General features: G+C 39.8%; 1 protein-coding gene and 1 long non-coding RNA gene across 2 annotated transcripts; one reads left to right on the top strand and one right to left on the bottom strand.

Moving 5' to 3' along the window:
• On the bottom strand, positions 1-26,411 carry LOC109035036 (luciferin sulfotransferase). Its single transcript, XM_019048501.2, has 8 exons — positions 26,084-26,411; positions 14,993-15,206; positions 9,425-9,524; positions 6,667-6,832; positions 5,035-5,155; positions 4,018-4,112; positions 2,872-3,211; positions 1-285 (listed from the first exon to the last, which is right to left on the bottom strand). The coding sequence occupies exons 2-7, from the start codon at positions 15,198-15,200 to the stop codon at positions 2,888-2,890; spliced, it is 1,014 nt and encodes a 337-aa protein (XP_018904046.1). The 5' UTR covers positions 15,201-15,206; positions 26,084-26,411; the 3' UTR covers positions 1-285; positions 2,872-2,887.
• LOC140224518 (uncharacterized) lies at positions 6,963-21,577 on the top strand. Its single transcript, XR_011899786.1, has 4 exons — positions 6,963-8,160; positions 15,959-16,177; positions 18,876-18,951; positions 20,041-21,577. It is a non-coding gene; the product is annotated as an uncharacterized lncRNA (long non-coding RNA).

The following is a 26,411-nucleotide window of genomic DNA, read 5'->3' as shown; positions in this document are numbered from 1 at the left end:
TTACTGAAAAAGGGTTTTATTGGAATAGATTCCCATGAGGTCGTCATGAGTGATGTTCGCCCTTCAGAGAGTCCTTTTTTTGTTTCTTTTTGATATGGTTGATAAAGTGGCATCATCCGAAGGGCTCAAAGGGTAACGGTAACACAACTACACAAAACAAACAAATAGTATAATATAATTATGATGCCTAAGTTAAATCAACAAGTATTTCGGCACATTTTAATTTAGGCACGTTTTGTCAGTTTTATTCTTTCCTTGGTTTTTTGTGAGCAGGCAGGAAACCATCTGCAAAAAAAAAACAGGGGTACGGTAAAAATAATGCCGCAGAGTTAAAAGGAAAATATGTTCGGCTGAAGCATTGGAGATGTTGCATGTGTGAGGGATTTGCGATTTGACCATTGATTCTTACGTAAAAGTTCGCGAGAAACGCGATGGTGCCACTGGTTTACTCTGAAATCGTCTCCCAAGCTCAGAAAAAACTCTCAAAGTGAGGCCAAAATGGAAGGGCCCTACCCCGAGAGTCCACCTCTACATCAAAACAAACTCTCCATGCGAAGATAGGGAGCAAATACATTAGCAGGGTTGCCACTTTATTTGGGGACTCCAAAACTGAAAGCCCGGCATCCCTGTTAATGTATTTGCTCCCTATCTTTGCATGGAGAGTTTGTTTTGATGTAGAGGTGGACTCTCAGGGTAGGGTGGGATATTCCCTCCATTTTGGCCTCAACTTGAGAGCTTTTTTTGAGCTTGGGAGATGATTTCAGAGAAAACCAATGGCACCATCGTGTTCCTCGCAAACTTTTACTGAAGAATCATTGGTCAAATCGTAAATCCCTCACACATGCAACATCTCCATTTTTGTGATAATGCAAGTTAAGGCAGGTCAAAATAAGAGACCCATCGTTTCTGCATACTTTTTTATCCGCCCGCAGTTTTGCCATATTTTGGTAGTCTAGCTGCCAAGCATCTGGAGTGAGAATATTTTTGAAAAACGGTTTAACCTTTGATCGTTGGTAAAGTAGAAAATTTGGAAATGTGCGGAGCGGAGTAAGGAAATGAGGCGTTTTGGAGTGTACTTTGGACATTTTTTATATATCTCAGGAGATTTTTGTGTGATTTTAACCACAATAAATATACGCATGTCGGTTGTAGCTATTATATACAACAGAGCATGTCCTATTAAAAATGAAATACGCATAATCTTTTGTATACTATAGAACATTGTACTGACCATTCTGTAAATTAGACGCTGGAGGCGACAAGATTCGCCACCGCATTTCGCTCCTACACAGCCGAAATTTTTCAAAGTCAATAATAACAATCGTAATCTACGAATATTTTTTCAGGAACTACACCATAAGACCACGAACTAACTTGAGCCAAAATGTGAATTTGCCTACTTTTTTACACAGCGTTTAAGTCTTCAGAAGAGTCAACCCCGAGTTGATGCGTACCATATCATTTAATTATTTCTGCTCAATTTCATTTCACTGCGAATCACCAGCAGTTTTTTTTATGTACACTGAGAAAAAACTATGGCTTATAAACCTATTAGAGGTAAATATGGAACACCACTAATAGTAGTACCTCTACATATAATAATAGCACATATACCTTAGTTATGGTACGGGGTACCTTAATTAGGTACAGAGACCTTAGTATGGTTCACAGACCGAGAATCATTAGTTTATTTACGACTATTATAGGTGTTTCCATAACATTCATATGATGACCATTGTATGAACGCACTGCTGATGTGATTGTTTCCAATGTCGTAAAAACGCAGTATCTCCATTCGACATTTTTCCGCTATTTTTCTGACAAAATACTATTTTACAAGATAACTAGCAAGTATTAATCCTTCATATTTCCAGGTCGATTTTGGTATACCATTTGGAACTCAAAATGGACCACCATACAAGGTACGAATTTAAGCATTCTGATACATTTTTCTTAACCAGAATTTCACGTAGAACAAGATCCGCGCAACGAAAATGACTGAAACCAACTCCTAACGGAGATATTAACATTTTTATTTCACATTGGTTACGAGGAATTTGAACTGCCCGCTCACAAGAAACTCAAAGATCCACATGAGTCAAATCGCGCACTATAACGGTTTCAGCAAGCTACTCAATCGAGCAATGTTCATTTCCCACCATGCGTTTTTCAAACTATAAGTAATTTGCTATAGCTGAGCCAAAGCGTCTAGATTGAGGTTGCCAGATTTTTTTATCGCAGAGATGTTCATGATAAACGTTTAGCGCGCGATGTGAATCGCGTACGAGCATTGAGTTTTCATGAGCGGGTGGTTTCAATTCACGCACCAAGAATAATTGAATATCTTCGGAAGGAGTTGATTTCGGTAATTTTCGTTGTGCGCATCGTGTTTTACGTGAAATTTTGGTGAAGAAGCATGTATCAGAATGCTGAAAGTCGTACCTTGTCTAGTGGTCCATTATAAACAATGGAAAAAAAACACATTGGATCTATAAAGTCCAGTTTCTTAAAAACATCGACAGGAAAAAGTACTCTTGATTCGATCAAAATCTAGCTTAGATCAAGAACCAAGCCTCTTAATGTAAGCGGATTTCGTTTTGAGTCAAGCAAAAATCCGATCGAATCAAGAGTATTTTTTCTTGTCAATGTTTTCAAGAGTCTGGACTCTAGATCCAATGTGTTTTTTTTCCAGTGAAAATGAAGTCATATCACACTCGGATTTTCTTGTATTAGAGCAGTATGTGTGGAAGAAAAATACAACATTTTCAATGGAGTTACGGCGTTATTGCTGTGAACGGCAGAATATGACATCGGAGTGATGTCACAATGTCCAACTTTGACTAGGGGGTGGAAATTCAGGGGAGTATCTACCTCGGGAGCTTCGTGATCAGGTGAGCTGGGAGAGGTTGAGATCCTGTATGCCGAGTTCGATTTTCTTGGTGCGACTCCATTCGTCGAAGCGGTCGATGAGGTGCTGGGGCATGGCCTCCCGGAAGCCGCCGGACTTGCCCTTCCGGACGAAGGAGAGGTCCGGGTCCTCCTTGCACATGCCGTGCTTCTCCTTCAGGTCCACGATGAAGTCCTCGCCGTTCACGGCTGCGTTTTTCTTCATCGAAGGGAACTTGAGGTGCTCAGCCAGCCTGGCTACCTCACTTTCCGTGTACTCTCTCCCCAGGAATGCTGCTGTTCGCCGGATCACCCCAGCCAAGTCCTATTCAAAACAGTGCCGAAGTATCAGTTCTCATGTAGGTTTAAACATGCGCGCTTTCTGACTTTTAAAATGGGCCGCGTCTCACAGAAAGGAACCAAGCCAAATCAGCCACTGCCAAATTTAACTGAACAATTTAATTTTTTACGAGAGAACATTTGTGCGGATTTCTTTGAAAATTTTATAAGGAATTCGCTTCGTACTGTGGAGAAAATTCACCGAAATTTGAAAGAAAATTCGCACCACCCTGTCTATGTAAAAAATTAAATTGCCCAGTTAAATTTGGCAATAGCTGGTGTGGCATGGTTCAAACTGTTTGAGCTCCCCTAAAAAAAATAGCAGATGAACCAGAGACTTCGAACACGGCCCTAAGTATTTGGAAATGATAGCAAAGGCTTATAGAGGAGTCTTAGGGCATAAAATGGCTTACTTTAAATTTTAAAATTTGAAACCGAAAATTTTGATTCATATTTATAATTTACAAGTACATGTATCCTGAGTGAAAGGGTGGGGACAGAGGGTTTTAGAAGATATGAGGGTTTGCCAACTCCCTGAAGGGCTTTGAGAGGATAGGGGACTTTGGCGGCAAGGTGTTGCAAAGCGCCAGAGAGCGCTATAAAAGCGGCCTTATACATACATACATGTATCCTGCTTATGATTCAGAGTTTTGTTACATCTATGCAAATTGAAAATATCGAAAGTATTGGGGGAGTCAAAGATTTCTATAGATATCTTCCATGAAAATAGCTCCAACATAACTAACACGGCTCCTCAACTAAAATCTTCACGAAGGAAGAATGTCCACTTACGTTTGTCATATCTTCATAGGAGTTAATTAATACATTAGGCAGATGAGATAATTTTACATAACCGGCAATATGCTCCCAGAACGGGCTGTAGACCACTGAAACATAAAATATGAAATCGAGAGATTTTAACATGAATGAAGCATTCAGCTGCTTTAAGTTTGAAACACCTCTCCACGAGGAAATTTTGAAAAAAGTATTTAAATTTTCTAATAATGAACTAATGAGTATTTTTCAATTCAAAAAATAATTTATAGAATAACGGAAGCCTGCTGCGTCACAAACGTAGACACGCAATTTTGCAGTTCCACTGACCATTTATTGATGATAAAAGTCACAAAACAAGGATCTCGATTGTCAACGTTTCAGACTTTTTGCGAAATATTATTTTTTCAAAGGAAAACCGATGGACATTATTACTTGAGAATTTACCGATTTTGATACATCCTGTGCAGAATATTCTGCATGAGAAAATTTTGAATAATGACGTTCATCAAACTTTGAAAAACTCGAACTCAACAGCGGAGTTGGGAACATCGTAATCGAGGTATACGTGTTTTTCACCATTCACCATCGATATGTGACCGTTCAAGGGAGATGGAACTTTTTTACGGAAAATCTTAAAGCTCTTGATAGTTGAACATAGCAAAGCACACCAACATGAGAATATTTCGGAACAAAAAATTCCAAGTTAAGCCGGCGTTATGATGTTTTCAAGTTTTCAGCCCGTAAAACGTCGTCTCGAGAAAATACTTGACATGTTCAGTAGGCGATAATATACCGGATTATACTGGAACTTCACTCCCTGTATCAACAGTGAAATTAATTAAAATGCCAGCACCTTGTTTCTTAGGGCACTTATCTAAATCTTAAAACCCGACTTGAACATTTATAAACTGTGAATTAAGTTGTCTACTACCGTCGACCGAACCATACTTGAAAAAACTGATCAAGTATAAATGACCAGCCTGCTGAACCACACAGGTTGCTCTTGCTATAGTAAATTAAGAAATTACTCACATTTGTCTTGTAGGAATCCTTCGATGAAGTCCTCGTACGAGCCGGAGTAACCGTTCCACAGACGATGGTGGTGATAATAGGAAATGGCTACGTCTTTAGGGTCTCGTGTGACATAGATGAGCTATTCAACAGAAACCAAATAGAAAATGAAGGGCATTGCCGAGAAAAGGTAAGTCATTTGGACGTATTTGTATCAAACGGAACTATGTGCATTATGATATGAGCCCTGCTATGCACATATTCTTATGGGCCTCAGGGCTCATGTCTTAATGCACATAGTTCTGTTTGGCCGAAATACGCCAATTTCATCGTGCATTGAAACTTGTTTTGTAGAATTTTTTATGACTGTTTGAGGAAACCATATCCGCAATGAAATGTGAAAAATGATGCTTATTTTACACTTTTGAAATTGGAGTGAGATGACGACACATAGGGAAGCGAGACAAACTAGATGATATCTTCGTTTACGGTGGTGGAGGTCACTCGGTCACGGTCATAGAAAGCAATGCTGACGTTACGCAACCCTTGGAAGAGTACACTGTGATCTATGATGAAGTACAAACTTTCAAAACTTGTTTACTCGATACCTTAATATTGCAATAATGACAGGAGAGCAATTCCGGTTAGCGTGAAAAATCTTAGTTTTGTCCTCATTCCTGAATGATTGTATCTAGTGGAATGTAACCGTTTCAGCTTATTTCTCTCCGGCCGAAAATTGAATATCTTTGGAGTGTATACTGGCCATTTCTGAGCCTTTAAAGGCCTTCATACAAAACAACATCAAATCGATATGTAGGTATCAATGCTCGGAGAAGTGACGAACAAAATTTTTGGCACGAAAAATTGTCAAAGCAAAACAACCAAAAACTGTCAAAAATGTTCAAACTGGAATCAAGTAATGATAAATTGAGGTTTTTTTTTTTTTTACAAAAACCTTGCTTTGACTACTTTGAGAAAAAATAATTAAAGTATTAGTCTGTTATATTTTGGGCTGTTAATTGCTGCATGAAAATACAACTTTACGCTCTCTAGCCTATATAACTGTTCGAAAATCACTCTTCAGGAGATTAGAGTTTCATTCCATCAGGAATTTAAATTTCGATTATGCTATCCGACTTGCCTAAGTTTTACTTCAAAAAATTGTCCTACATACATAAAGATCCTTTTTAATTTGAACTGTAACTTTTAGCATGATACAGCCTAACTTTGGCGCCTGCCACTATAGAGCATTTTCGATAGCCGGTAACGTCATTTATCATCTATAATCCAACATAAAGTATCCGGTCTGACTAAAACAGCACTGGAAAAAAACACATTGGATCTGGAGTCCAGACTCTTGAAAACATAGACAAGAAAAAATACTCTTGATTCAATCAGATTTTTGTTTAAATCAAAAGGAAATCCCCTCAAATTAAGAGGCTTGGTTCTTGAATCGAGCAAAAATCCGATTGAATCAAGAGTATTTTTTCTTGTCGATGTTTTTAAGAGTCTGGACTCTAAATCCAATGTGTTTTTTTCCCAGTGAGTCTGTCTTGATAAATGTAGATTGTTTTACATGTATTTGAATGGACAAAATCTGCTGTTGCAAACTTAAGGGGACCGCTACTATGTATCAGTGAATGTATCACTTACCTTAGGTTTTCTCGTCCAGATTTCGAGAGGAAGAAGTCTGGCGGGAAGGTGGGTCTTGATAACACGAGGTGATGGCTGCTCATGTGTGAAGGCGATTGTGTCTCCGAATATGTCTTTCTCGTTCTCATCTTTTACCAGAAAGTCCTGTGTCACTAAACTTACTGCTCTGAAGGACACAAAAAATTCGGGTTCTTGTAAGCCCTCTAGTGGAATTGGACGTATTTCTGCCAAACGGAACTATGCGCATTAAGACATCATGAGTCCTGAAGCCCATGAGAATATATGCGTAACAGGGCTCACGTCTTAATGTACACAGTTCCGTTTGGCGCAGAAATACGTGCAGTAAATTTAAGATTTATAAAAAAGATTTTAATTCTTCTTTAGAAATAAGAATGTGAAGAAATGTAAGATTTCCAATTGATAGTTTAAGAAGGTAAAAAAAAACCTCATCAATTTCAAGGAGAGAGACATTTTTTAAAAAAAGTGTGATAAATACCAAGTAGCGAAACATTCTTTGTTTTTTTTCACGAAAGAATAATCCCGCAATACATTTCTTCTCTTATCTTATTCTATAATGTATGTATAATCATTTGAGTGACGCATAACACGCCTCAGGGAGTATAGTTCCCTAGTTTCAATGAATTTTTACACAAATTCAACCTAGATTGTGAGTTTTGCATATTCCAAGCATTTATTGCATTTTACTTTCCATTTAGCATCGATATAAACGATTTTTAAAATAAAGACTAAATTTTGATGCCAACTTTTTTACGACTTTACGTGAACTCAACATTCATTCCATGTGAGAAATCCGAAAAGAGTTTCTCTAATTCGCACATTTCAACAGTGTGTTAGTTCGTAGTTTACTTATTCTCATTTATTTAGGTCTAAATTCCAAATTTAATATTCAATGCAATCAGGCATATCTGAATAAAGCGAATTTTTTAAGGCTCTCGATAAAAGTTATACATAACTTGTGAGGAATTGATAAGTTGCGCAACTTATGTTATAAAAGATTATGGTGGGAGTTTACCAATATCAACCGCCACTAAAAGCGTCATCGGTCAGTATTTCGGATGCAGACGCGATGTTTCTTGATGAAAACTCTTGGATACAACTATTCGTGTTCAACGGATGTCCGTGCTGTATACACACGAATTTGAAGGCGCTCCGGATTTTCTTTCCGTGCCTGTCGAGACAGTTGAGCAACGCGTCACTTTGAGATTGTTTTCATTGCCGTCTTTGCTGTCGCGTTTTTCTGTTTCGCTAACTAATCAATGATGAGATTTAACTCTGATTAGCAAGGTACCTCAAGGATAAACAAAATTGCGAAAATCGTGTTTCTTTGCCAGAGGATTCGTTGGCATTTTAGACGGATAAATGTTGCGTTTCGCGCAGCTTTCAGCATAAGTGAAACTAGATTTAATAGTTATTTTAAAATGTGCGTCAGTGCTAGTTATCTCTTCAGTTTAATCTCTAATGTTCGTGAAGAAGGTAGGTGCTTGTTATACGTTGCCTGGAGGGGGGGGGGGGTACTTTTTTGCCTGCTCTCTACTATGAAGTGTCAAATTGTAATTTGACACTTATAGGATACTTATATGTTTAGGATTTATTCGCATGAAAGTATGAAAGAAGAGCAAGGAAAGGGGTAGTTGAATTTCATAGATTAGAGATAATTATCCATCATATATTGTATATGTAACTTCTTGTCCTCTGCAATGCTCCAGTTACATATAACATCAGGGCCCTGGTAAAAATTGGCGATAGGAGCTGCGTTTCAAAGTACCATAGGAGTTCTTATAGCCGACTGAAGAAGGCGCTACAGAAAATTCATGTAGCTGGCTGTAGAAAGTGGAAAAAATTATACGGCCGGGCTACACGAAGCGATAAAAAATTATACAGCCGGGCTATAGTTCCTGTCGCCGGGCTTTACACTTTATCGCCTGGCTGTTGCTTTTTCGCCATCGGCTATAAAAGGCTATAAGAAATTGTGTAGAAATTCGTGTGCTTTGGATATCATTAAGTTTGGTATGGAATCACCTTAATATTTACAAAACGCACATTATATTCTCCTTTACTACATATTTTTTTTTTCATCAATTAAAATGAGAATAATCCATACAGAGTGTGCAAACATTTCAAAGTCATGAGTTGAATAACGCTGACTCCGCGAGATTAAATATTAGAGCTTAACACACAGCGGAGCGGCGTCGCACTGGTGCCTACAAACCTAACAGGGATACTTCACGCATTGCGCAATGCGTGAAGTATCCCTGTTAGGTTTGAAGGCGTTAATGCGCGTTCCGCGCCGCGCCGCAGCGTACCACGGCGCTTGAAGCAACTATTTCACACCAGGGGTATTGCACAGTATCATACAAAAGTGCAAGCGCTCCAACATGTTAGGAATGGCAGGCATCCTTCAAAAGTACGGAGCTTTCCTCGCAAAATAAATCAAGATACTACGGCCCAAAAAGAGAGCGGTAGTCCAAAAACTCACTAAGTCCTAGTATCCGTAATTAGTAAAGTTTAGCATACACTTTATCGCCAGGCTGTTGCTTAGTCGCCATCGGCTATAAAAGGCTATAAGAAATTGTGTTGCCGGCTTTAGAAGCTTTAGGAAATCTTTCAGCCGGCTGTAGGTCTATGGTATTTTGGAACCCAGATTCTACTGCCAATTTAACCGGGGGGGGGGGGGGAGGAGAAGTGTGAGGTTTTTATCTACTCAATAAAATATGTTTTCAACGAAGTTATTACTTACTCGAAAAATGGCACTCTCTCCAAAAGTAATTTGTCTTTGGCCGTTTCGAAATCTAGATTGTTTTCAAGCAACCAAACCATTTCTTGAGTCCAGGTGGTTCCTGAAATTCAGAAAATAACATTCAAATAATGATACCAAAAAAAGAGAAAAAAAAACCAAAGACAGTCCAATATAATTCATTAAACTGACAAAGTTCCCAGTGATAAATTAAAATGAACAATCCTTACTTTAACGCATCGGTTAAATCTGCCGCTCTGATGATACTTCATTATATAATGAATGCGCAGGGTTTGCAAGAGTTGTTTTTGAAACATTTGAAGATGTCAAAGATTTCGAGGTAAGAAGGATCAGAATCAAAATTCAACACGGTTTAGAACGCTTGAAAAGCGAAATGAAGTGTCATTTAGAGAACATCTGATATATTCTATTACCTTTCTGAAATCGACTTATATAGCGAGAAATTAGAGACAAAAACCCAGGAGAGGGACCACAAATCATTGGGACTTCAAAAATTCTATCAGAAATATTTGAAATCTGTAATTTCTGTCATACTTTTGACAATTTCGCATGATTATCTGCAGGCTATAACTATCAGTCCCATTTTTGCTGGTCTGTCATTTAAAGAAAGAAAGAAAGAAAAAAAACGCGCGACCATCGTTAGAACCCTCCTTTTCACCTCTTGTTTTGACAGTCCTTTTCCCTCTGCAAATCAATTTTACTTTTATATTTTTTAATTCACTCGTTTCATAATTTATAATTTGAAGTGGTTAAAATAAAGGAGGCTCAATTGTGAAGCGAATGATACAATTTCCTTCTAACTTATTTCTTTATCGGTTCATCAATGTGTGTTCCAGATTGGCAGTTTCAGGGAATTTTTGTCAAAGCACCGAGGATATCACCAAAATTAAAGAAAAAAAAAGTGAATTTCCTTGAGTAAGCAAATAAGTCTTACGTAGGACTTTACAACAGTGCAATGCAATATCAAGCTCACCCGGGTCTGATTCTGTATCGTGAAAAAGTCTAAATTGCAGGCGTGAATACCATCCGCACAGTTTGTCAGCGTTGCTGAGAGCAATGGCAATGTTGCCGAATTTTGCGTCATAATTTGTGTACTCTCGCTCAGTTACGAGGTGAAGGGGCGAGAATGATGATTTTCAGTTAAATCTGGCAACGAGGATTAATAGGGATTGCCCGTAAGGTGGTAACCGTGGCGGCGCGGCGTCAGAATTCGCGTTACGTACTAGCCTCGCCTTGTGCGACATGACGCATGCCTTGATGCGACCTTCACCCATGTTGTCACTACACACGACCAACTTTTCGCAAATTCCGAGTTACGTATAAGTTAGTGTGTAGTGCCAAAACTGTCGTGCTAAGGAAAACCCAAACGAGAATTTGGATGTTGTCGAACTTATATGTCTCATAGACCGCGAATCTTCAAGTGAACCTGTGAACTTTTTCTTTTGAAATTTTTGGAGAATTTGGGGATTGGAGGATTTTGTTTGCAAAGAGCCTGCAGAGCGTAAGAGAGACAGCTGAATGAGTGGACATATTTATGGTGGAATGGTAAAAAAATCACGTTGATGACCTCATTAAAAATGTATAATATCCGCTCCTGAATATACTATCAGCAGATTTCATATCACTTATTTTCAAAACCAAGATCGCGAGAATTTCTCTTTTTTAATCAGTTGCCAGGTTTTTCTAGAGATGGATATAAGAAATCCGAAACTAGGTAAGTAAACAATTGCGCAAACTGTTTTTCCGGCATGATTTCAATTTTGTCAAGTGCTCGTGAAAACGAGGAGAAATCCTTGATATAAAAACGTAATGGAGGTACATGTCTCACAACTATACTATAAGAGTAAAACCGCAACACCCATACAAATTCACTTAATCATAATACGGATTGCAGAGTATCGATTCGGGAGTTAAGTTCTATCTGTGATCTGGAATATTTTGAGTTCACATTATGGCAACATTGCTCATTTTAAACTCTCAAGTTCATCGCTTTGTCGGCCAATGTGCCAATCCGGAGTTTCTTGCAATAAATACGCGAGCCATGCAGCGTCTGTGCACATCACCAATTAAAACGATTTTATCACCTGTTTTGTAACAATTTATCTGTTTTAATTGAAGATTATACCCTCTCTATAAAAATATGTCCAATAAAAAATGGATATTTAAAGCATCACTATTGAGTTCATGCAGGAGACCTCTTATTCGTCATAACGAATACGTTTTAAAAATCATGGACTTGATTTGAGTTCTTGTCAAATGATGAATTTTTTCTTAATCCCTGATAATTTTAATCAGAACTTGGACGAAAATTCAACATAAAAGAAATGTCTGGCTCAGAAAATGAAAATGAATAAAGTGAATAGGAAATATAATAGTAAGAAAAAGGAAATAATCGTATTTTTTCGGCATAATTTTTTTTTGGACAATTTTTTCACCGTTGAAAGGAGATTTTTGATCTCTTTCGCAAACATTTCTTCATTCAATAAAATTTACTGTTGAAAGCCTTTCACTGAGAAATACCACTTCCAGTGAAGACATCTTTTAACTTTTTGATCCAGATTTTTTGACGTAGCTTTAGGGATAGAATTTGCGTGAGATTTTCTTTATTTCTATCGCATAGTAAAGATACCTTATTCTAAAATGAATGGTGTCCTCCCTACGAGAGGCTACGTTAATAAACGGTGCTATGTGCTGCGGTTTCTTCATTTTTCCAAAGAACTATAATTGCATCGGGCCCTTTTCCTAATGTTACTACACGAAATTTTATGGTTGTTTCATAAATGTTAAGCACTGGCAGAGCTTGGACATTTTTCGTGTGGGGGGGGGGGGAGGGGTAGAGAGGCACCTTTCCACGGGAGATCTACAGGACTCTCAAAGTTCCAAAGGAGAGCTCAGGAAATTTCCCTAGCTCCAAGGGGGGTCGGGGAGATCTCCGCAATTTTGAATTTCGTTCATTTGCAATGTGTGATGGATGAGAACTGGTCCATTCAATTCTAAACGCACAGAGAATGTCGTTAAAAGTTTGAAGCTTGGCAATGATGTTGTTTGATCGGAAATAGTTTGAGTGATGAGAGGGTCGATGCTTCGTTTGCGTGCACCGACGCACAGCGCACAGTAGATTGAAAGATGACTGTATCCGAACACGAGATCTGTGCTGCCAGGCCAAAGAAAACGCCGTACAAACAATTGAATATTGCCAATTTACCTTTAAAAATATATTCTTAAGGAGGGTACGTAATCAATAATTTTCTCCTAAATTTTCAGATATGCTAGAAAAAATGCAAATATAATTGTGTTAATAAAATGTTCACAAGTTTTTGGTGATTCGTATTTCATCATAAGGGTTTTGGCAACTTTCGATTGTATAAAGGCGTTTTTTTTTTAGCATCATAGCAGTTGAATAAAAGCCCATGGTCATTTGTCAAAAACCTATCAAAAATATCAGCGTTTTCCGACGTAATATATTTGGTAGAAGTAAAGAAGACACAGTAAAGAGGAAGTATGCCTGTTACATGTACACTCCGATTTCGCCTTCAATTTTTAAGGTAGGCCAGAATATACTCTTGTGCAGAAATCTGTTCGAGGATTCGCGTCTTAAATTATCTGAATCTTGCGGTTTTGCCCCTCAGCAAACTATCCTAAATAACATAACTTTACGCTTTTTAAACTAGATGTATTTTTCTATTCAAGCGTATGATGATTCATAACTCAATTGAAATGTTACTCATAAACTGACAGGAAGCAGTGATTCCTGTAAACGGAAAATCATAGAGATTGGGAGAAGGTGAATAAAAAATAGAAAAGATAGACGAAGAAGATGAAAGGAAGGAAAAAAGAAGAGGAGGAGAAGAAATACTTTTTCCTCTCCTTCTTCCTATTTTTTCTTACATTTCCTCGTTGTTCAATGTCCCATTGAGGGGCTTGGAGGACAAGGCGCATAAGTGTAGTTTTTTTTTTCAAAAAATTTAGATATTAATTATTTCAAGTAAAACTAGTCGTTATGCAAATCCTGTGAAAAATTCGCTTCCAAGTTCCAATTTTTAAGCATCAAAAAGTAGGTTTGAACTTTCTTTCCGCCACAAGGATCTGTGTAATTTCGAAATTTCAAACACGTAGTTCTCGAAACAGCAAAAACTGCAGTTATGCGCCTTGTCCTCCAAGCCCCACAATTGGTGGAAAAGGGAGACGGTTATCCTTTACGATGGATTTTAGATTGCACGATCGGATACAGTGTGCGACCTGACAGTGTAACGTGATGAGACCGGGCTATTCGGCTGCAATGAAGAGTGACTGAGTGACGTCACTGAGTGACTGACCTCGTGTCCCGGAGCCCCCGGAGGTGATTAGACTGATTTCACTCTTTCAATTTCGGCTTCGACTGTGCCATAGATACTGCATCTTGCGTTATTGCTACCGCCGCATGTTTCAACTTCATGCCCGCGGGCTTAGGGCTGTCTTCATAGTTGAACCCTGATCACCCCCTTACTTTCGGGATGCTTCATATAGTTTAAATTGGACCACATTTTGCAATTAGAAACTATACATTCTAGCTCAATTTAGAAACAACGTATGTACCATTAATTTCCCCTATAGACATACGTGTTTGTACGGATGAGCCAGAAATTGCAGTTCCCCACTGCAAAATGTATAGTCTAATTATAAGTGAGAATGGTTTAAGGAGGCTTTGCCCACAATATGATAAAAACACCCGGTAGAGTTTAACAGCAATGCTCGTTTCTGGCATTTATATTTAAAATTTTGATTGTTTCTATCTACAAGTTATTTAAGGCAACTTCGCAAAATTCAAATTCCACTCCTTAGCCCGTGCCTCCTATCTCCAATGGGAATCGCCCCCATCTCGAAGGCCCATAGGATCAAAGTTCAAAACACGCTATTCATTGTCTGGGCTCGACCTATCAGGCACAATGTCTTTTCAAACATTTTAGAGTGAACTAAGTTTTTACCTTTCCCTCCGCCAATCTTTAATGACAGCAATCGTAAAATAATTTAAAATGGTTAAAGAATTTAGTCTCCTTATTTGACCGGCTATTTTCTTTCCTCCTCCTCTCCCCTTTTCTCTTGCCTTACCATCTCTCTACTTCTCCTTTCCCTCCCTCCCTCATGCTCTCTTCTCCGTTTCCTGAAACTTGCCGGAGGGATTCGGAAAAATCCGGAATTTCAAGAGCTCTCCGAATTTTTCCGGATTTTTTTTAAAAATATTTTCATTGTGTTTTTGAAACATTATTGGACATGATTTCAAACTCACTGGAAAAAAAACACATTGGATCTAGAGTCCAGACTCTTGAAAACATTGACAAGAAAAAATATTCTTGATTCAATCGGATTTTTGCTGGAATCAAAAGGAAATCCGCTTAAATTAAGAGGCCTGGTTCTTGATTTAAGCTAGATTCTGATTGAATCAAAAGTACTTTTTCTTGTCGATGTTTTTAAGAGTCTGGACTCTAAATCCAATGTGTTTTTTCCCAGTGCTGCTGATGGAATATTTTTAGTTCTACCAAGAATAGATGAACAAAATGGATGACTACTCACCGCATTTTGGGTAGGAGATGCACCAGATATCGTCGTGTCGGACGTGGAAGGTGCGGAGTCGCTCGGCGTAGAGCTGGTACTCGTTGGGGAGGCAGCAGCCGGAGGGTTGAACCTTGATGCCCGCCGCCGGCATCAACCCCGGCCGACATCCGCCCCGGATCCGCGCGGATAATTCGTCGTCCAGCGGCTCCACCGAGATCGGCTCCATCCTCGCCTGAAACAAAAAGATCCAAACGTAACCAATCAGTGCAACTCCTAAAAACCTAAAACCTAAAATTCTGCACTGACTTCTTCACAAACTATACCAAAATCAAAAAAAAATGTGTGGTGGTTTGTGTTTCACTTCCTGAATTAACCAAAAGTAACACAAGAACGCAAATATTTTTATAAGAGTGGTAGGGCCTCCTAATATAAGGCGCGAAAAACGACCCTATTGACCCTTTGAGACCCTTTTTATTCCAAAATAAAAAGTCAATAATAAGAAGGATATACACCCTTATAATAAACCGAATTGTAGATATCACTTTGTTAAGGTGAATCTTCAGCTGTAGTTCCGAAATAATCGACCACGTCGCGCTGCTAAAATCCGACTCCGAAATCAGTGATTATTTAAATATCACAATAGATATTTTAAATTCTAAGATAATGAAAGATGTTTTGAACCACACGATACATCGAACCGTTATCGAATACGGTCTATTGAATTTATTGCCGGGAATTTGGCAACATTCGGATGCTCTTACAGCTTTCCTCGTCAGCACGGGTGACTACCGCGCGGCCGCCCCAGGGCGACCGAGATGGCGCGATATGTGGTGAGGGCGAGGTCATCCGCCGAAGAATCATAAAAATAGGTGCGAGCGGCGATTGGTGATTGCTGGCTGGTGGCCGCGGTGCGGTGTCTGGTGACTGGTGAGGTCAGCCACGGCGTGCGATTTGTTTGCTTTTATTTTGTTTTAATTGTTGCAGTTTAGTTGCGAAACCGAGCACGGAGCTCCGGACGCCGGAGTCCGCTAATGAGAGACGTCGACCGCGCACCGCTAGAGACCTCATCAGTAGCATGCGCTTATTATACACTGTTGCCGCTTATCCAGCAACGGAAACAAAACGAGGAGTGGAGGCTGAACATCTGATAAGCCGTTAGAAGTTAATCAGCATGCCAGTAACTACCTCTCTAATTTAATATAGGTAACAATTTAATCAGCCCAAAATATGTAAATGAAATGAGAGGAACACGGGGTACAGGCTGTAAATAAAAGTAATTTGGACAGGACGTTTCGGGGTTCACATTCCCTTTTTCAACCGCCGAAAAAAATTTTAAGGGGGAATTTAAGGGGAATTTAGTGGCCCGAGCATGATTCAGGAGCTTGGAGGAGTGTTAGGAGCAAGGCGTATTAGGACAGTTCTCAGTATTTTGAGAAACACGTGTTTAAAGTTTCAAAATAACATGAAGCTTTACGGCGGAAAGAGAGTTTAAACTCACTCTTCTATGCTTGAAAATTGAATCTTAGCAGTGAATTTTTCACAGAATACATTTTAAGACTGTGAAGAGATGGAGAGATACCAGCTTGAGGAGGATCTCTACCATGACAGACTCCTGTGGCAGATACGCGTCGCAGAGCGCCCTAGCGCGTACCTCAATGTTTTTCGAAAACTGCACTCATCGTCGTTCCTCTGGCGTAAGGGCGTATCTCGATTTCTGGATGAGCTCCAGAAATCATAGATTTATATGTAAAACAAGGCTCATAAGGAAATTGAGGTACGCCCTTACGTCAGAGGGGCAACGTCATGCGTCATGTCCTCCAAGTATCCCTTAATTATTCTTGTCATAAAAATGAGACCCAAATTTTATGGAACATTTTCCAATAATGAATTCACGAAGCGAAGGCATTCCGGTTCTTTCACAGTGAGCAACATTGCGAGCAGTATCAGCAACGCCTGATAAGTTTTTCATTTCTACTCTTCAAATTTGACCGGGGAAAAGGGGCCGGGAGAAAAGGGGAAAGTGAGTAGTCCATGTTAAGGAAGAACACCGTAGCCCTGGTAAAAATTAGTAGTAGAATGAGTGTTCATACATACTATAGTCAAAATATAAAAATACTATAGACCTAAAGCCGGCTTAAGAGTTCCAATAGCTCCTGCAGCCGGCTTAAGAGTTCCAATAGCTCCTGCAGCCGGCTGTACAATTTCTTATAGCCTTTTATAGCCGATGGCGATTAAGCAACAGTCAGACGATAAAGTTTATGCTAAACGTTACTAAATATGGATACTAGGACTTAGTTAGTTCTTGGACTACCGCTCTCTTTTTATGCCGTAGCATCTTGATTTATTTTGCGAGGAAAGCTCCGTACTTTTGAAGGATGCCTGTCATTCTTAATATGTTGGAGCGCCTTCAATTTCTTATGATACTGTGCAATACCTCTGGTGTGAAATAGTTGCTTCAGACGCCGTGGCATGCTGCGGCGCGGCGGGCGCGCAGACTGCAGAGAACGCGAAACGCGCATTGGCGCCTACAAACCTAACAGGGATACTTCACGCATTGCGCAATGCGTGAAGTATCCCTGTTAGGTTTGTAGGCGCCAGTGCGTCGCCGCTCCGCTTTGTGCTAGGCTCTAATATTTAATCTCGCGGAGTCAGCGTTTTTCAGCTCATGATTTTGAAATGTTTGCACACTCTGTATGGACTATTCTCATTTTAATTGATGAAAAAAAAATATGTAGTAAAGGAAAATATAATGTGCGTTTTGTAAATATTAAGGTGATTCCGTATCAAACTTAATGATTTCCAAAGCACACGAATTTCTATAAAATTTCTTATAGCCTTTTATAGCCAATGGCGATAAAGTGTAAAGCCCTGCGATAGGAAATATAGCCCGACTGTATACTTTTTTATAGCTTCGTATAGCCGGGCTATATGATTTGCTCCGCTTTCTACAGCCAGCTATATGATTTTCAATAGCCTTCTTTAGTCGGCTATAAGAACTCCTATGGTATTTTGAAACGCAGCTCGTATCGCCAATTTTTACCAAGGAGGAGCTTCCAGAAGTTCCTACATTTTCCCTTTTGAAGCATTTATCATTGAGGAAAGTCATGGATAATGTCCCTTGGAATATCCACATACTTCAGATCAAAATGCGAGTGAAAATTGGAGGAAAATTTTCGAAAGTTTCTTTGAAAATTCGATTTATACTGAAGGAAGCTAGGAGCTTATCAATCGGAAAAAGGAGTGTCACAGCACAATTCAATTTTTATATTAGGTCCCTCCTGTAACTTCGAGTTTAAGGCGTAGCTCCTCAGAAAAAACCTTGAGAAGCTGCAAAATTTTGAGCGGTTTGAAATATCCATTTTCCTCTCTCTCACTCTGAGACGAATGTGTCCACGCGTGCATCAGACTCGATGCAAAATTGAGACATTGCGATACTAATTTCAGTCCTCCATAAATAGTATGTTCTCACCGTTTAAACCAGAATTCAGGATCCATAGGCGTGTGCAAGAAGAGGCCAGGGCGTGTCACGGCACACCCACAAATCGTAAGCGAAACCCAAAATTGGTACATCGTGGATTAACATGAATTTTGGAAAAATCAACGTGTCTCGCTGCGCTGAAATCCTCCGAGGCAACATTTTATGGTCCTGAATCTCAGTAATTATCTGCACTTTTATTAATCACACGTTAAACACGTTTTAAAACGCCTCACAAGCGATCGATGTTTAATAATTTTCGTGTGTACCAAATTTTGTGGTTTTGACGCTTATCCTGATGAACTTATAAAACCTTGACATTTGGAAAGATTTAATAATTGGATGCTAAATCCATTAAAAAACAATGCATTCGATTGACGGCCGCAACTGACCCGTCTCAAACACGACCGTGGTTTATGATTGCAGGTACGTCGAGAATTCCGAGAATCAATTATCTGGACCGAATTTAACAGGAAGGAACCAAATCAAATCAAGATCAGTGGTAAGGCGTGAAAAAATTGATTATCGATAATTCCCAAATTTAAGCTATGGTAAAGAATCGATTATAAAGCTGTTCGTTGCGAACACCCTGTTTATCAATCCTTTTTCGTAGTCTAAATGGCAGATCAATCAATATATCGCAAAGCACGCCTCCTAATCAACCGCAACCTAATCAAGATCGAACCGAGAAAGAGAGATTTCAAGTTTTATTTCCCAATGATACTCAATGTCAGAGCTAAAGTTCAACGCCTTTTTTTCATATGAAAAATTTTTAAACCACAGGGTGTACTTCGCGGCACGGGGGGGGGGGGGGCTTCGCCTGAGTTAGTCTAAAAAGAGCGGACTTGTCTAGTTTAAGAGCGGTCATATGACACCATTAAAGGACCAAAAAGTTTCATAATATTTTTAGCTACGCGGCTCTTTTTGGAACCGAATATGCGCTAAAAATGTTTTCCATACACCGAAACTCCTCGGCTGATTTTAGTATTTTTCGCTCTCAGGGGAGGGGCGGTGGGGAGGGTCGGGGAGGGGTGTCACTTTTCACGACAAGCGATTCATTTCCTCTCAACGTTGACTTTTTCACTGCAGAAAATGTGCGGAGAGTTATCTCAAAGCAACCCCTAACTAATTTTCTCTCTAATGAGACGTGACTCTTTCTGTTCAATTCGGTCCAGTTGAACGCGTCCTTTTAGGAGCACCCTATACTTCAGGCTATCACTCGATTTATCGGTTGTTCAACCTCGGTAAGCACTCAGCTGTCACTCAGCGGAGACGGAAGTTTGCGGCGAAAAAAAGGGAGAAAAAACCAAAGGAAAAAGTATTCTTGGCGGAAGTTGGACCTTAAAGGCAATTGGTGGCAGCTAGCGGGCAGCCAGTGGTCACGCGTGGTAGCGTATCTGTGCTTGGAAAAAGTTGACAGGTCTAGGACAAGGACCTTGACTCTAACACCTTGCGCCGTTTCTCGGCACCTTTCACTGACACTGGAGTGCCCGCACCGTGAGACGTATTCAGTCATCACGAAGACCGAGTTTATAGTGTATTTCAATAGTGATTCAGAATTTTTATTTTTATTTTTTTTTTTCTATTTCAGATTCATTAGCTGATCATAAAGAGGAGATTCTGCTGAGAAATATCCATGGCGTGACCGCAAAAACACGTATCTCAGTTTGCCACGTTGCAAACTTCTTGCCATATCTTATTTTTCTCAACAAACTACTCAACATCATCATTTCTTGAAAACTTCGGCGATATTTTCCTCTATGGGAAGAATATTCTGTGAAATGTTCAAACCTAGAGCCTTGAGCCAGTTCGGCCTTCCTTTAAAAAATAAAATGGGAGCGGAAAGTTTGAAACACCGCAATTAAGGTACGCATTTTTGCAGTTTCACCATCGATAGGCGAAATTCTGCGACTGGATTTAGTTCAAATTTTTAACTTACTGCCAACCTCCGGTTACGAATCCCTCCGAGCGACGATACGCCTACAACATTTGAGTTTCATGTTGGCAGCCATGACGATCACATCCAAAATTGAGGCAAAGTGGATGGATACAAATGCACCCACCTTCACAATCATCTGGGAAAATTTTATGATGATTCAAAGTAATATGTCTGAGGTAAATAATTGATGGTTCCCATGGATCCTATTCAAACGGTTATACAAGATATTGACGATGTTACTAGAGAGACATAGCTAAAAAAAACTTGATTTGCCTCCGGGCCATCGTCTAGCTGGCTACTTCGTGACATTTCGTTTATTTTCCCCACTGTCAACAGTACATCTATTTAGGTGTATCGAAATGATGCAATGTTGACTGAAGGGAAAATAAACAAAATACTAAGAAGTCTCAAGATAGACGCAGTAACCTTGTAGCTCATCAATCCTTCGTCAACACTTTCGAGGGCTTTTAGGTATTCGGAAAAGCGGTATGCCATGTTGAGATAAGTCTCTGGCAAAACCGAGTCAACCTGGTTACTGAAAGTAAGACCGAGACTATTCAATGTAATTCAAAACATTGTGTCAAGTTTTTTAAGTGAAGGGGACCTCACTTTAGAAAAAGTCAACATTGTTTCTATGAGCGACTTTTGGCCGAGATTTTGTGGCAAGTTGGTCCACGCGGACGAAGCTTTTAGAAAAACGAAGAGAGGCGGGCAGGCGGAAAATAAGAAAAAATCAAAAGAGGTCCACCACTTGTGTCACGGTTATTGTGCGGGAACGTTTTATTTCGGGAGTTTCCTTTCCAGCGAACGTTAATTAGCATGTGATGCAAATTTACATCCTTTAATATATGGCCTTTTGCATCATAATCCGGTATAATCCGTCATTTCCGGTATATTTTGCATTATAATCCGACCAATGAACATGGTTAATCAGAATTTTAACACTTTTGAATTGAAAAGTTTGAACTGCAGTCACACCGAGTTTGATCGCTATTCTTGGACGTTTACTGGTCCAAAATATTTGAAGACTCTCAGCTATGCAGCTCTGGTATCAATATGCCAACTTTTGGGTCCTCGTGGACCAAAGTGCAGGCAATCATAAATAGAAGCACCCTCTCTTTCTATATTATGGCTAAATTCTTGGCGATGCAACGATTTTGCTCTGAGGATTCTGCCCCTTAATACTTATATCATCTCTTTGTTGTGAGTAACACGTGTAAAGCAGACGGAGAAAAACAATTCAGTTCAAAATATTCTGGCACGAGTAACAAAATTCCCGGTCAGGAATCTCTAAATTCGGTTCAAAGGGATACTTCACGCATTGCGCAATGCGTGAAGTATCCCTGTTAGGTTTGTAGGCGCCAATGCGAGTACCGCGCTGGCTTCCCGCTTGCCGCGCCGCGCTGCGCCGCAGCGTACCACGGCGTTTGAAGCAACTATTTCACACCAGAGGTATTGCACAGTATCATACGAAATTGCAGGCGCTTCAACATGTTAGGAATGGCAGGCATTCTTCAAAAGTACGAAGCTATCCTCGCAAAATAAATCAAGATACTACTTCCCAAAAAGAGAGCGGTAGTCCAAAAACTCACTAAGTCCTAGCATCCATAATTAGTAACGTTTAGCATACACTTTATCGCCAGGCTGTTGCTTAATCGCCATCGGCTATAAAAGGTTATAAGAAAGTGTGTTGCCGGCTATAGAAGCTATTGGAAATCTTACAGCCGGCTGTGGGTTTATGGTGTTTTGGAACACAGATTCTATTGCCAATTTTTACCAGGGATATAATCAGCCTATAAGTGTTTAAAGCTAGGGTCATCAAAAATCCGGTTTGGAGCTCTTGTTTCACCATGTGAAAAGGACCGGTCACAAAATGGAAACAACTCTTTGATGCAACCGAACTGAGAGGATAAATAATTGGATCCTGCAAATCGAAATTTTGATCCTATACACAAGCCGAAAGTTCACCTAGTTAGATAAACCGAATAATTTAGTCAGTTTGTACCATCGAACGTTCGGCTCATACAATCGAACTTTTTTTTCAATGCATCTGTCTTCAGAGAAGTAGAGAATTCACGAAAATCTGACGAGGATGACGGCGTGCGATTTGAGCCTTGAAGAGGACACACGGTGGCGTCGGCGCGGCGCGCAGTGTATCGAGTCAATAGGAGAGGTCGGACAAAATTTTGAAACTTTAAACGCTTTTAACCCTGTTTATACCCAACTTTGAAGTTCGAAGAGTGGTTCCATCGGTTCTTTCGTGAAATTTCCTACTGCCGGCACCCTTGAAATTTAAAATGTGACGGAATAAACGTCAAAATTTGCAATTTTAGTCAAAAATTTCATGTCCGACCTCTTTAATGGAGATGTTGCATGTGTGAGGGATTTGCGATTTGTCAATTGATTCTCATGTAAAAGTTCGCGAGAAACACGATGGTGCCACTGGTTTTCTCTGAAATCAACTCCCAAGCTCAAAAAAAGCTCTGAAGTTGAGGCCAAAATGGAGGGGATATCCCACGCTATCCTGAGAGTCCACGTCTACATCAAGACAAACTCTCCATGCAAAGATAGTGGATCGACTCAATGAAAATGTTGCATGTGTGAGGAATTTGCGCTTTGACTATTGATTGTTAGGTAAAACTTCGCGAGAAACACGATGATGCCACAGTTTTTTTTCTGAAATCAACTCCCAAGCTCAAAAAAAGCTCTCAAGTTGAAGCCAAAATGGAGAGGATATCCCGTGCTATCCTGAGAGTCCACCTCTACATGAGGACGAACTCTCCATGCAAAGATAGGGAGCAAATACATTAGCAGGGATGCCGGACTTTCAGTTTTAGAGTCCCCAAATAAAGTGGGAGCCCTGTCAATGTATTCGCTTCCTATCTTTGCGTGAAGAGTTTGTCTTGATGTAGAGGTGGACTCTCAGGATAGCGTGGGATATCCCCTCCATTTTGGCCTCAACTTGAGAGCTTTTTTTGAGCTTGGGAGTTGATTTCAGAGGAAACCAGTGGCACCATCGTGTTTCTCGCGAACTTTTACATGAGAATCAATTGTCAAATCGCAAATCCCTCACACATGCAACATCTCCATTGACACGATCCCCTGTGCGGCGCGTCGCGGCTACAAATATGTAAATTCTACGATTATTCGTTGCACTCCAGCGGGAGCATCGCGACGCGCGTCAACAGAAATGCCATTGCAACCAACTCGAACTAATTTGCCGTATGCCTCTTAACTGTGAGTTAAGGCTGAGCATCGCCAGCCACGTTGCCTCATCGCCCAGGATCCTCTCAAGTTTCCACCAATTTTCCAGGTCAGAATTTGGAATATCCCATCAAGAGTGGCAATTTTAATCAGCAGCTAATCGGATCCAGGTACTTTTCACCGCTGTAGCCCAACCAGCTCTTCAGCGCGAAGGAAAAACAAATGTCAACGCCCACGAAAAAGGATCTTCATAGTCATCGGTGCAAAAAGAGGGGTGCCATTTAGGGCCAAAATTATCTCTGTGATTTCAGCGTTTTTACGGTATTTGAATGAGAATATGTGGTTTCAGCCGATCATTCCTTCACCAATATATATTTCCGTAAACAAAAATCTGGAAGCGAAAAAGGCAATTTACCATAGTTTTCTAAAGACTGACGTCTTTTATGACTAGGGCGCAATGAAGTAAGAAGGTGCAGGGAAAAAATAACTGAGCGCTGTGCCCTTTCATATCAGGTAAAATAGCGCCAAATACAGACAGTAGGGCTAGACCCTAAAGCTGTAGGTAGGGCTCAGCACAACTGCCTGTGGTTGGCGCTATTTTATACTTAAAGTATTAGGGCTCATCGCTAAGTTGTTTTTCCCGTGTAACTTTTTGCATCGATTGACCTTCCTTGTACAGCAAAAGGCATATCTGCATTGCATCTAAATACTAGCTTACTCTTTGATCAAAAAACAACATTGAATCTTTGATAGAAATCATTAAAACATTTTTGAGAAAACATGAAAAATGCGCATGTCAAACTGTCAGACCCATGTTTACGGCAATATGTCTCACTTGGCGAAAAAGCGAAAGGAAAAGAGACACTGTGTTCTCTAATCCATCCAAAAGTCAATAAAATACATATATAAATGTATAGTTTAAATACAGATCATTTTACCAAATAATTTGAAATTTTGAAAATCGAAATGGGTTGATATTTCGATGTCAAACACCCTAAAGGAAGATTTGATTAAGAATTTAATGAACCGCTAGAGAAGGTGCAAATTTGAGTTCTTTAATAAATGCTTTCCAATCGAATTGTGCATAGCACATGATTCGAGCAAAGTACTGAAAGTACTGAAAAGTACTGAAATAAACACCTGACTAAGATATATAAAATTTTGCGGTGCGTTAATTGAAACCTCCCGCGCGTGAAGGAACAAAAGTAAGCCAAATCGTGCACTAAACGTACTCATTACAGCCTCCACAGTATGAAAATGTTAACCGCTATCTCATGTGCTTCGGCTCAGCTGTTGCGCGTACGCGCGGAAGGAACGCTGCTTGAGTAAGAAGCTTACGAAAACCGTTGTAGTGCGAGATTTGAATCAAGTAGACTATTTTAATATTATTTTAAGCTCTTTTTTCTGTGAGCATGAAGTTCAAATCCCCTAACCAATGTAAACTAGAAACATTAATAACTATACGTTGGAGGTTGCATTCTGTAATTTTCTTTACTCGCGGAGAAAAAAACTTCGTGCGTGGGACCCGAAGTTGAGGTCATATGGATCTCTGAAGTTTTCGGATCACGTATCTAAAAACTTGAGGTCGAGCTGCCGAAGTTCGAGTCGGACATCTGAAGTACTTCGATATATACTGAAGGGTTCGGGTCATACTTCTGAAGTACTCCGATACATGCCGAAGTGCCTCGATGTCTGACCCAAACTTCGGCAGCTCGACCTCAAGTTTTCCGATGTGTGATCAGAAAACTTCAGATATCCATATGACCTCAACTTCGGGTTCCACGCACGAACTTTTTTCTCCGTGCTCAAGTCGTATAATCTACGTGAAGTTTTAATAAGGAAATATTTATCAACATGCTTAAATGAGCACCTCGTCCAGCGGTTCATTACAAAAAGATCAAAATACAAGGATTTGGTCTTGACAGTATTTCCAATCGATCGTAAATAGGTATCTTTGCAATAACTTCATAAATAATCCTATTTTTAGAAAAAAAGCTGTCAAGAAAAATTTATTTTAGAGCATGGAGATCTATCGGAATACTGCATTACAGCACTCGAAATCAAATTTTCAGCATTAATCAAAATAAAACACGAAATTTTTATTACGTGAGATGAAAAATCCGAACAAAGTCACGGCTTATAATTTTTTTCTACATCTCATGTAGAAAGTGATGGTATAAACAAATTATGTAACCGTTTCTGCAACCTACGCTCTGTAAAAAAATTTCGGCCCAAGTTGAACTTCGAGCTTATTTGACCGCAGATTCCGAGCTTCGGTTCAGCTTACCGAAATTTGGTTCCTACGATCAGAAACTTCGGCTACCTGAACCGAAAAGTGCGGTTTCTTAAGCCAAAAAAGTTCGATTTTCAATAATTTGGTCCCTGCGACCGAACTTTTATCATCAGTGTACATAGATTATCTTTGTATACAGCTTAGAGCACTTGTAGTTTCGGGCTGTATTTAATGAAATTCAAAGAAACACGCTCTTACCTGGTAGTCGGTGGAGAAATAGGCACAATCTAAAACCTCACAAAATCACTAAAAACGCCCGAATGGACGTTTCAACACAAGTTTTCAAGCGTGATCCACTAACGCGTGATTCGTGTAACCGTCAATGTGAACATCAGGCGAGAGTAGGGTTGCGAGAGTGCGGCGCGGAGTTTTGGGACTACACGATAGTTAGGTGCGCTAATAGAAGCGGTCAGGAAGAATACCACCAGACCACTGATCTGATTGTGATACTGATTACAGAGCGCCACGCTGAGCGGACGGAGCATGGAGGGAGCTTTTGATTTGCTATGAAGCAACATTTGCCCTG

This window comes from Bemisia tabaci, chromosome 4 (assembly GCF_918797505.1).
Source record: "Bemisia tabaci chromosome 4, PGI_BMITA_v3".
Lineage (NCBI taxonomy): Eukaryota > Metazoa > Arthropoda > Insecta > Hemiptera > Aleyrodidae > Bemisia > Bemisia tabaci.
This window is presented reverse-complemented; position numbering and strand designations above follow the sequence as displayed.

Excerpts from the sequence above, each read along its gene's own strand:
- LOC109035036 (XM_019048501.2), bottom strand. The coding sequence starts at position 15,200 with ATGGAGCCGATCTCGGTGGAGCCGCTGGACGACGAATTATCCGCGCGG. Across the intron at positions 6,833-9,424 it reads GAGAGAGTGCCATTTTTCGA|AGCAGTAAGTTTAGTGACAC; the intron begins GTAAGTAATAAC and ends TGTGTCCTTCAG. Across the intron at positions 4,113-5,034 it reads AGGATTCCTACAAGACAAAT|TGGTCTACAGCCCGTTCTGG; the intron begins GTGAGTAATTTC and ends TTTATGTTTCAG.